Below are 12,500 nucleotides of genomic sequence, written 5' to 3'. Positions count from 1 at the left end.
TTTGTATCCTTTCTTCTTGATTTCTTCTACTCTTCGCGAGGAGTTGGAACGTTCCTGCAGAATTGTAGTAGTTTGTTTTGAATGTCCCTTGAATCTTGATGGTTTGCGTTTTGATTGAGCAAGAAGAGGAGGAGTGAACGTGTTGTGGAAGGGGGCGTGTTTTTTTCTTCATGGTTTGCGTTTTGATTGAGGAAGAAGATGAAGAGTGAACGTATTGTTGAAGGAGCGCGTGCTTTTTTCTTGGACTTTGAGCAACTTGTATAACTTGTAAGCCAAAAAGGCTTGTATGTGTAGTAGGCCTCTTTATTTTGTGCGTGGCAGCGTGTGGACCGTGCAATCAATCGTATGGTACGGATAATCCTCAAGTAATCTATGCGGTTCCCAATTTCCCGTTTAGCACACATCACAAATACACATATGATTGACGCCAAACAAATATAAGAATATAAAGAAAAAAAGTTGTTCTTTTCAGGAGCCATAGCCACATGAACTGGCATATCACCCACAATGTTCGGAAACTCGTGTTAGTTGGAAGCAAAATACTGATTCTTGCACGCTCCAAGCTTCTTGGGCCAAATTAGGAACGCGGCATGAAAAAAATGATCTTGCAAACCCAACAACAAGCTCACCAACTTTTCATGTTCTCATCCACTTATAACAAGTCCAACCTTACCTTCAATCACCATGGGCAAATTCACTTCTCCTGCACATTTTCACGAGTGCCATTCATGTCCCTTAGCATGGGAATGGGAAAGCCTTACAAGAGGAGGAATAGGAACCGGAGCAAGTGTTTCTCTTCTTCTACAACAACGCCAGCTCCATTGCCACCAGACCCAGATAAGGTTTTCTCCTGTTTCCTTATTTGATCTTTAGACTGTGTTCGTTAAGTGTTTCTTAATAGAAAATACTGTTGAGTGTTTCGCTACTCCAAACAGATCTCATAACTCTATATTTCTATCCTGAAACGGTTACCAAACCGGACCTTTTTCGTGATGATTTGGTTGATGGGCATTGAGTAATGTTGAAAAGTTGGAAATTTTGTAGGAAGTGAAGAAAGTTGCGGAAGAGAGTGATGATGTGGTTGTAGAGGGTGGGAGTCCCGATCTGCAAACCCTTTTCAGAAGGTTCTGGAAAGTGGCAGCTCCATATTGGTCTTCGGATGACAAGGCTCAGGCTAGGTTGCAGCTTGCAGGTGTCTTTGCTCTCACTTTGGCTACAACTGGAATCAGTGTTGGCTTCAATTTCTTGGGGAGGGACTTCTACAATGCACTTGCCAGTGAGTTCTTTTGATGAATGACTCTATATATATTGCAATGTTTTTCTCTGTGGTAAAGCATATTTTTGTCCTTCGTGTTTGCAATTTTTTTAGAAAATACCCTCTAACATTTAATTTGGTTCAATTTTGTCCCTATGTTTTTTATTCATTTAATTTTGTCCCTAACATTTTTTATTTGTGTCAAAGCTATCCTGAAAGTTTTCAATTTTGTCCCTCATTTTAGAAGAAAATCACAAATATTAGGACAAAAAGCATATTTTATCCTTTCTTTAGTGATGCTTCGTAGATCACAGACAGGATCCTTACTTTCCTTAAGCTTCTGAGGTTGTGTTGATGAAAGGCCATTGGCCTGGAATCCTGTGTTTTGGTGTATTTATTTTGATTGGCGAATAGCCTAAGCAAGGATGTGAATATATTTTATTTATGTGCAAGAATAGCATGTAAGGTAAATTACATTTTGAATATTAAAAAAGTTGTCAAAGTTTTTGTTATCAAGAACCCTATGTTATGGGCAGAGCTAAGACTGCGTTTGTTTACAAAGACAGGACACTGAGACAGGGACACAAAGACACAAAATTATGTTTGACAGAAGAGACATGGACAGAGACAATATGTCCAGAGACACTGAATTAGTGTATTTTGTGTCCATCCTGACAGGAAGGACATTGAAACACTAACAAGGAACACAACTTATTTTTTATTTTTTCTTTCAGTGTTCTTGTTAATTTTTCATAATTATAATTTTTTATTATTATATTTTTCAGCTCAAATCTTTTGAACAAAAAAAAAATGAGATTAAATTGGAATTTTATAATTTGTTTAGTTTATCACCAAACAGAATATAAGAACACAACATTTTGTGTCTCTGTCCCTGATGTCTTGTTCTCAGTGTCTTGTCTTGTCCTATTCTCATAAACAAACCCAGCTTAAGGGACTTGGTCTTCCCTAAGTGCTTGTCATGTCTTCGATGGAGTCATGACGATTCTTGTGTATATATGGACACAGCTGCTTTGGCATATTGGGTTATCTTCTCTTTGTTATCTATTTAGGGAAGGTACATTACAGTATGGTTGATGTGATGATGTTGTATGTTGTTTTTAGTATTATTATTATTTACTCTAGTATGAAATGGGAACAAGTAACTAACCCTGTTTAAGTTTGTTAATTCAAGACAAGGATCAAGAACAATTCACCAAGCAACTGCTTTACTACTTGGGTGGCTTTGCTGGAGGAATCCCGGTGAGCACATTGCTGCACTTTCTTAGGTATAGCTCTGCTAGACTTTGCTTTTGTTTCTTCAATGATGAGTTTTCTTACATGATGCAGCATCTAACTTGTAAACATCTAAATTGCCTACATGTTACTTCAGTGGTCATACCATTTCATTTTTTTCGGCCTTTAAATTTCATACCAGGGGAGTTGGACATAGTCATTTTCCCTATTTATTCCTTTTTTTACTTTGTTGAATTGCATCATTCCTTTTCATCTACAACTGTTTTTGATCTCAAAGCGAGTTAGTTGGTAGATTTAATATCTCATTATAACAAGACTTTGTCCCAAGAAAGAGACAAGAAAATACTACATGGGAACTGCATGACCATTATTTGATAACAATTTTCGTAAGGTTTTCAAGTTAACTGATTTGTTGTTTTTGAAGCAAACAACGATAGTTATAAGTGGAATTGTCAAACAAGTACACTCAAGTTCCACCTCTCTAATTTTCCTGAATATTATTATCATGACTGGAAATAATCTGTCTGGATGCCTTTCGATAAAGTTTTTGGTTTCTCATACCTTGTTCTAGTGTTCTACATATCTTTCTAACCTTGTTCATTCTGTTGCAGTTTTTTGTGTTGAGAGATTATGCAAGAGAAACTCTTTCCTTGAGATGGAGGTCTTGGATGACAAGCTATTACATGGATCGCTATCTTAAGGACCGGACTTTCTATAAAATTCAGTCTCAGTCAATCATTGATAATCCAGACCAGCGAATTGTTGACGATCTAAGTTCGTTCACTGGGACTGCTCTTTCTTTCTCCTTGACACTCTTCAATGCTGCTGTTGACTTGATCTCATTCAGTAATATCTTATATGGAATCTATCCTCCCCTCTTCGTTGTACTTCTTGTATACTCTGTTGGTGGGACAGCTATTAGTGTTTTCCTTGGGAGGGTAATAGTTTTCCATTTTCTTTGTGATTCTTTAAGTTGAAATGCAAAACTACCGTCCCGACCCCACTCTCATAAACTTTAACATACATCCCGTTTTATTAACTGGAGATTGTCAAAATGGCAGGAATTGGTGACTTTAAACTTCTTGCAAGAGAAAAAAGAAGCAGACTTCCGTTATGGGCTTGTGAGGGTTCGGGAAAATGCCGAATCGATTGCTTTCTATGGTGGTGAAGATAGCGAAATGCAACTTCTTCTGCAGCGTTTCAAAAGTGCTTTTGAAAATCTGACTGTGAGATGCTTCTTCTTTAATTTACATATCTTTTTTCCTTTGATTTTATTCATGTAAGATGTTGTCGGTAACTATATTCAAGTCCATGCCTTTGCTTCTTCAGTTGTTAATGCACATATTTCTTCCTCTTAGTCCATATTTTGCCACCTATATAGTAAGCAGCATTTTTTTCCTGTAAAGACCATGCTGTTCATTTATTTTTTAACTTTTTCTTGATTAAAATAGACTCGATTAATGTGAATAAACTCAAGTATTGACAGTAAACCAAATATTGTCTTTGAGAGCTAAGGGCTAAGCATGACTATTGTTTGCAAGGCCAATATTGTATAACATTAGTGGAAAAAAAAAGGTGTGATAAAATTATGGTTCAGAGCAAAGGGGTTTCAACTTTCAATTCAAAGACCTCGTTACAGAAATCTTGCATGAAATGATAAATATCATTAGCAGTTTCAAAGGAATATCTAGTGCCGTGGTGTCTATAACTTAAAAAAATGCTATTGCCTTTTAAGGAACTTAGAATTGCCAAATAAGGAGTTCCTTTCATAGACTTAACATATACAAAACATCGAAAAGTTGAGTGGGTTAAACTTCAAAATCAGATTGCACAATCTTATGAGACTCAATGCAAGCTTGCTTTTCATATTAACAGCTAGGCCAAACATTATGATTCTTCTACATCAAAACTCTTCTAATATGATCAGTAGATTTTTCATTGAACTGGATGACTGGAAAACTATAGAAGGCTGTACATACACTGGTGGGTCTTGAGTTGTAAACTAAGCTCAATGTCTCATTTAATGTGTGATCACTTAATTATAGCTTCCCAGCACTGTCTATTTGCCATAGCCATGTGTACTGACTTGTTTTTTGGTTTGGAGAAAAACTATTAAATGTATCCTTATTCCTACACTAATTCTTTTCTTGCATTTATCCAATAAAAATAATGCTGTAACTTAAAATAGGTTGATGAATATTGTAACTTATCATTTTGTTACATTACAGAGATTGTTGATTTCTTCTAGAAATCTGGACTTCTTCACCAGTGGCTACCGCTATCTCATTCAAATTCTTCCTGCCGCTGTTGTTGCTCCAATGTATTTCTCTGGAAAGATTGAGTTTGGTGTCATCAATCAATCAGTCTCTGCTTTTAATCATATCCTTGGTGACTTCTCCCTCATTGTGTACCAGTTTCAAGCTATAAGTGCTTTTTCTGCAGTTATTAATCGGCTAGGTATAACATTGTTTTTCTCTTTTCTCTTTCGTATTATATTTTGTTATTTGTAGATCTCATGAATGATATGTGCATAAGTGAACAAGTTCTTCCTCTCTGGAAACGAGAGCTATTTTAAGATAGGTTGTAGTTTCATTTTCACATACACATAAAAGAACCAGAAATTTAAGATGTTACGATGATATGATATGTTTACTTGCAAGGAAACTATGACTTTGCTCTACATATACTTTAGAACTTGTATATCCCCTTTGAAGGTGTTTGATGAATTTCATAAGAATGGAAAGATTGGTGTTGACATTATTTCTGTTTTCATCACTGATTCCTAAGAAAGATAGGTCAGTCAGAGTCAAAGGTCCTTTCATCCACTTGAGTGAAGTTTTGGGGCACATGACACCATCTTGGAAAATCGAAGTGCTTTTGCAGCAAGAAAGCTGATCTTAGATGCAGCTTTGATTGCTAATGAGTTGGTGTCTGATATGAAAAAGCGAGCTTAAGAGTGTTTGGTCTACAGAAGACTTTTGAAAAAGCTTATGATAAGGTCAACTGGGTTTTTTGGATAAGGTGGAAGGAAAAAGGATTTGGCTCTAAATGGAGGAAATGGATTTCAGGTTGCCTTGTTACAAGTACTTTCTTAGTCATGGTTAATGGCGAGCCAAGTTCATGATTCAAGGATGAGAGGGGTTTGAGGGAAGGTCACCCTCTCTATTTCTCTTCCTCCCTTCATATTCAATTTAGTGGCTGATGTTGTTAGTCGGTTGGTTGTTAGAGAAGAGTGGAGGGGGCTTGTTAAGGGGTTAACAGTAGGATTAGAAGTGATTGTGGTTTCTTGTTTGCGATTTGCGGATGATACAATTTTTTTCTTGGAAAATGATAAGGAGAGCTTCTCTAATGCTCTCGATCTTTTATGTTTTCCAGCTAGCCTCCAGTTTGAAGATTGTTATGGGTAAATTGGCTTTATGGGGATTAATATTGACCCAACTGATTTCTATGGTTGGATGTGAAATTCTGGAATAGCCTTTTGTTTATATGGGTGTTCTCTTAGGTGGGAACCCTACTTCAACCTCTTTTTGGGTCCTATTGTCATGAAGATTTCTAAGCATCTTCAAGTTGGAAAGGAGCATATTTCTCACTAGGAGGAAGGATCAGTCTTATTCAGTCTTGCTTATCAAGTGTCCCTCTTTATTTCCTATCTTTTTATTTTCCTATACCAAAGGGAGTGGCTAAAACCATTGAGAATATAGTGAGGGATTTCCTTTGGTCTAGTGCTATGGATTCAATACGAGATCATTTGGTGTGTTGGAGATTTGTTGTCTACCAAAAAATGAGTATTGGGTCTTGGTAATCTGGTATAGCAAAGTATCAAAAATGCTATTTGTATACTAAAATCAACCACTGTATTTATGTACAAATACACGTGTTGTTTAATTCATTTTCAATGTGTATTCCAACATGTATTTTATACTAGTGGCTGATTTTAGTGTACCTGCATGGTTGAAAATACATTAATGTGGCAACAAAATGGCTATGGAATTTTCCATTAGAACCACATTCTTTTTGGCATAAGGTTATTAGAAGCAAGTATGGCTTGAATAGAAATGAACTGGATGCAAATCTTGCTTCACATGCTACTCCTTATAGTTCTTGGAAATTTATTTATGGTGGTTATGCTCCTTTCATACCTTTACTTTCTTTGAAAGTAAAGATGGATCTCGCTGTCTCTTTTAGGAAGATAATTGGCTAGGTGATGCTCCTTTACTTGGCTTTTCCTTGTCTGTATCGCTTATCTGTTTTACATAATATTACTGTTGGAGACTTCTATTCAATATAGGGATCTTCCTATTCTTGTACCTACTTTTTTAGAAATCTTAATGATAGAGAGTCTATTGAGTTAGGAAATCTTTTAGGTCTGCTTGAAAATGCCCTTTCTACCCCTGACAAAAGCTTATGGTCTCTTGATTCATCCGTCTCTGTTGCTGTCTTCCACTATGGCACCTTTATGCTTGACAGAATTAACACTGTTGACAATTTATAAGTTAGACGACCACATTAGGCTATATGCCCAAATGTGTGCTTGATGTGCTGGGGACATTCAGAAACAGTCTCAATTTTGTTTGTACACTTGTCTCATGGCTGATTCTTTGTGGATTTCATTGTTCAGCATGTTTTGAGCATCTTGAGTGTGCCTTGCATCACGGGATCGATTTCTTTTGACAAGATTTGCAGGTTTTTGGAAAGATGCTAAATTTTTTGGGCAATGGGCAATATATTTCACTATTTGGACCATTTGGTTAGAACACAATCTACGAACTTTTAGTGATAGATTTGCAGGAAAAACTATTCTTTGGGATAGAATCAGGCGTTTAGCATCTATATGGCTTAAAGCACATGGTTTTTTCAACTTTTCCTCTCAGACATGATGAGAGGTTTGAAAGCTGCAGTTCATTGACGTTTGATGCCTTGTTTGTATTCCTTTTGGTTTGGAGGAACTCTTTTCCTCCTCCCCACTGTATTGTTCCCTCAATACAATAATGAAGTTTTCTTTCGTTATAAAAAAAATGATAAATTCTGCATAGTTTTATATTATAGTGTTAGATTCTCAAAATCATCTGCATAGATAATCTATTAAACACTAAAGAGTTCTTTCTCTATGGAATATGCAGGTGAGTTTGATGATATTTTGGACAGAAGCAGCTCAAAATCTCTGTCTGATACTTTGGAAGACATACATATTACATATAAAGATTTCAGAAGTTCGTCTGCATTGGAATCTAATGGATCGACACCATCAGAAAGTTATGAAACATTGCTGGAGATAAACAATTTGACTCTTAAAACTCCAAGTGAATCTACACTTATAAGAGACTTATCAGTGACAATCAAAGAAAAGGATAATTTATTGGTAAGTAATCGACATCCCAACTTAAAAACATCCATATCAGTCTTCATTCCTTGTACTTGATGTCATTGAGCGACACTTCCATCCCAAATGCTATACTCCCCATTGTGTAATATCCCTTTGAGCATGAAGTGTGGACAATGTCCATCTTCTCTTATGCTGAAATTAAATGTCATATTTAGAAGAATTAGGGAGGCAAGAATTGAAATCTAGACCAACACTAAAGGATTTGATTCCATATCATGAACTCACTCTCTCAAAAGCTTAACTTTTTGGTTAGGACTTTGCATAAAAATAAAATTTAGATTTGTATTCTGAATAAGTTCAACCTTGTTAGACTGTATGGTTGTACAAAAAATCATTTCTAAATCTAACCGATATAACAGGTGATGGGACCAAGTGGAAGTGGTAAGACCTCCTTGTTAAGAGCTCTGGCTGGTCTATGGAGAACTGGAACCGGAAAGATTGTGTACTATGTAAAAGGTGGAGAAGAGTCTGAGCGAATGATTTCTTCCGATGCAAATACTCCTTCAATAAATGTTGCTAATGATACATTTGAAGATCATGGAAAATTTGCAAGCAAAAAATCTAGAATTTTTTTCCTTCCTCAAAGACCATATATGGTTTTGGGCACTCTTCGTCAACAATTGCTTTATCCAATATGGACTGATGACACAGTTTCTACATCAGGAGATACTGAACAAAAAAGTATGTCATTTCTAGTTTCTTGTTCCCACATGCCTAAACTTGTTTTTCTCTAATTATGATGCAAACTCCATATACATTTATATTTTAAAAATGTCTTTTACACACCGTCTTAAACTTATTTGCTCAATCATGCACTGACATATGATTTGATGTTGAAATGAACTCCTCTTAATTTATGAATGCCAGACACGCTGTTGTAATTATTTTGTAATGATCACAGGAGAACTATATTTAATCCAAAATAAAGTTTTAGTTTAATCTATTTATACAGAGGAGGAAACATAAAAACATGTGATTGTTATCCCAGAGATATTATTAGGTAAGTTCTTTTTATAGGGACTTCTAGACAATAAAAACTTCTGATCCATTTCTGTTAAAGTCTACCTAGTACCTACACAATAAGATTATCTGATGGTGAAACAAGCCTATACAACCATTTGAATCTTAGAAATGTCTCGATTAAGCTTTAGACTAACATTGATCCGTTTTCTTAACAAGGATCAATCCAGGTCCAAATGATTGAAGTAGATAAATAGATGTTCTTATTTATTCCTAACCATTTTGAGCAGAACCTAGACTTTGTAGGCGAGTGAACGAATTCTTAAATGTTCAATTTTGAGAATTGACTTTGAGGTTGCTACGTGCTCATTGACAACTTATTATTATTTTTTTCTTTTGGCTACTGATTTTCTAATTTAGTAATGAAAGAGGAAACGAGCATAATTAATCATATAACTCTGCCTAATAGTAATAAATACTATTATATTATCTGAATATACAGGGTCCTACTTGATTTAGATCACTGGAATATTATTCGTATGTTGGCAGGAACGCGTGCAAGCTTTACTGATTGAGTTTATTTTGACATTTTTCTGCAGATGTGCTTCCTTTCTTGACTAAGTTCCCAAACTCGGACATCATAAAAGATAAGCCTATGAAGCCAACAACGAATGAGCTAATAAAGGTCTTAGAGGATGTCCGCCTTGGCTATTTATTGGCTCGATTCAGTTTAGATTCCACATATGAATGGTCTAGTGTTCTTTCTTTGGGAGAGCAGCAACGCCTTGCATTCGCTCGTCTTTTGCTTTCGAGGCCTCAGTTGGTCTTGTTAGATGAATCAACAAGTGCACTTGATGAAGCCAATGAGGTATTCTTGAATTCCAAGTTCAGATATGACATATAATTATATCTGAATTGGATGTATGACACATCATGTGGATAGCTATGGTATTCATTGAATTGACCATTCTGTTCTGTTCAAATTTTAGGCACTTTCATCTAACATTATAGACATACTTATAAAAGATTAATTATCTAAACTTTAGGACAAAAATTATTGTCTAACAGTATACTCATACTTATTGTTATTTGTGAATAAGATTTTTATTTCTTAATTTCTAACCCCACCACCCAGAACCAAAAAAACTTTTGAAATATATGAATACAGGGTGCACGTGCACCATAGCAGGGAGGTGGTGGCCACCCCAAAATTTTAGATCACTTATAATTTTTTCCCCCCTTAAGTCGGCCCCTTTTCAAAGTTTTTCACACTAAGTATTAACATTTCTGGAAACTTTCATGGTAAGCATATGTCTGGTTGGCGGTATAAAGTTTTGGGGATTAGCTTTCAGGGTATGTTCAATTGATTCGTTTGATGTGTTTGAAAACTTTTATGGATGATCTGTATTTGGCTGTAAGAATATCTTTTGCTGGAGGGTGGGACAAAACATTTCATACATGAATTTTTTGTGTAAATTTATACATTGAGCTCATTGGAAAAAATTTCACCAAGTTGATAGTCCAATTGACTTTTGGATTCAGGTACGTTTCAAAGTATTGGTTGAAATAATCAAATAAGCAGCGAACCGCTGTTACTTTACATATTTAAATATAACTCTTGACCATGCTAATATAAGTTACTACATGTTTTGTGTCTAGAAAAGCATACTAGATATTCTGCAATGCTACATTTAGAACTTCTAGTGAAAACGTTGCGAGTAAAACCAAACATGCTAGTGCTTCCACTATCTTGCAAGAGTGTGTTTCTGTTTTCTTGTTTTATTTTGTGAGGTTTCCTTGTTATACAATAGATGTTTAGGAAGGAAATAGTGAAAACATAAGAAAATAAGGGTCTCATTTTCTATTTTCATTTTCAGTATCTTATGTTTTCAGAATTTTTGTGAAGAAAAAAGAAAAAATATTAAAAACATAAAACACTAAAATGTAAAAAAAAAAATAGAAAAATGAATACTAAACGCACCCTATTGTTTCTGTGTTTGTATTTTTTATTTTATTATTATTTTCTCTACAAGTTTCCAAAGATAAGAAAGCAGGTAAGTGAATGCTATAGTGCTTATGACATTGTGCCTAACTTATTAAAAAAGACAAATAGATAATATTTAATAAATTTTAAATATTTTACTTTTACTTTATATATTTTATTTTTTACTTATAAAAGCAAATTAGACAATTTAAGTACCACAATAAAAAGTACCATAGAATTCACCAAGCAGGAAATGGGGAACAGAATACATGAAACTCAGTCAAGACCTAAAGATTTTCATTGATGTAATTATTTGATGTCACTGAATTTTTGTTGAAGGCTCATTTGTACCAGTTGATTGGAGCAGCAGACATAACATACATCAGCATTGGCCACCGGTCCACGTTGCGCTATTACCACAGCAAGATCCTAAGCATATCCACGGCGGATTCCGACGATGAACAGTTAAATTGGAGTATTGGACCCACAAGACATGAATCCTCTCTAGAATTTACAAATCAATGATTTTAGGGAGCTTCAGAATTGGTTGCAAATTTTGCAATGCTTTGATACGAGTGCTCCGAATTTGTTGAAATATAAGTTTGATGTACCTGGATGTCAATATGTAGGATTTTCCGTGCAACTAGCTGCTACAACATTCAACTTTAATATACACGTGAATGAATATTAGGAAACTTGGCCGTTTTCATTTCATTGTTTTTTAGTGCTGTTTCTAGCTCATTTTGGTAATGGTACTTGTTTCTAACATTCTTTAAGATTTATTATTATTATTATTATTATTATTATTATTATTCATGAAAGGGAACAACCTAATTAGACTGGGCTAGAAAGGCAAGGGGAGGAAGGGTATCAAACTCAGATTTCTTTCTGGTTGGAGAGTTTACAAGGAGATGAAATAATATTTTATTAATCTTATTTAAAGGTTACAGTATAAATAATGAATAGAATATTTGTAAAATAATTTAGAGGTTAAAAAAATCTTATTACGTAATTAATTTGATTGCCAATAAATGCATGAGTGGGTGAATGACATGATTTATGCTGTCCACACTTTACTGGGCTGAAATGGAATTTTTTAATTTTTCTTTTAAAAAAATACGAGGGTATCCACATTTTATTGAAAGCGAACAAAGATTTTTTACACCATTTCACAGGCGAAATAGGTTTGAACGTTTTTTCTTTTTTTAATTTCTTTTTTTGGAAAAAGAATTTTACGTTAGGCAAATTGGTCAAAATTTAGAAAAGTGATCTCCAAGGGAACAGGAAAATTAATTTAAATCCTGTATTAATTTTGAAACAAAGAAGAACCTTTGAAGACAGATAATTTGCAATTTGATAGATGAAGTATCGCCTGAAATTGGAAAGAGTGAACACGTGGGGCAGGGAGGAGGATGAAGAATGGTCGATACTTTTTGGTTTTTTAAAATTTATGTATTATCCTTTATGATGAATGAGTTGATATGATGAAAATAAAAATTCTTGATGCCCTGCAATAGTTTAATAATCTTTGTAAATATGTAGATAAAAATACATAGTGGTTCACCTTTATGTTAATTGATCCTGTAACTTCACTTATTATATGAATGTCACGTCTATTATTATATTATAAGAATGTAGTGGATAGATTGCTGTTGGACAAGTGG

At 34.7% G+C, this 12,500-nt stretch overlaps 1 protein-coding gene across 2 annotated transcripts; it reads left to right on the top strand.

Annotated features, from left to right (window-relative positions):
- The first annotated feature begins 458 nt into the window (after positions 1-458).
- LOC130941473 (ABC transporter D family member 2, chloroplastic) lies at positions 459-11,550 on the top strand. 2 transcript variants are annotated; one of them, XM_057869996.1, is made up of 10 exons: positions 459-842; positions 1,045-1,276; positions 2,448-2,515; positions 3,121-3,447; positions 3,571-3,735; positions 4,738-4,966; positions 7,630-7,868; positions 8,252-8,573; positions 9,452-9,720; positions 11,191-11,550. In XM_057869996.1, exons 1-10 carry the CDS (start codon positions 591-593, stop codon positions 11,359-11,361), a joined length of 2,274 nt encoding a protein of 757 aa, XP_057725979.1. In that variant the 5' UTR covers positions 459-590; the 3' UTR covers positions 11,362-11,550. The 2 variants fall into 2 exon arrangements, with proteins under 2 accessions (XP_057725979.1, XP_057725978.1); XM_057869995.1 differs by having other exon boundaries at positions 11,176-11,550.
- Positions 11,551-12,500: the final 950 nt, after the last annotated feature.

Source organism: Arachis stenosperma, chromosome 7 (genome assembly GCF_014773155.1).
Source record: "Arachis stenosperma cultivar V10309 chromosome 7, arast.V10309.gnm1.PFL2, whole genome shotgun sequence".
Classification (NCBI taxonomy): Eukaryota; Viridiplantae; Streptophyta; class Magnoliopsida; order Fabales; family Fabaceae; genus Arachis; species Arachis stenosperma.
Note: the sequence above shows the minus strand (reverse complement) of the source record. Positions and strands in the feature narration are given on the sequence as shown.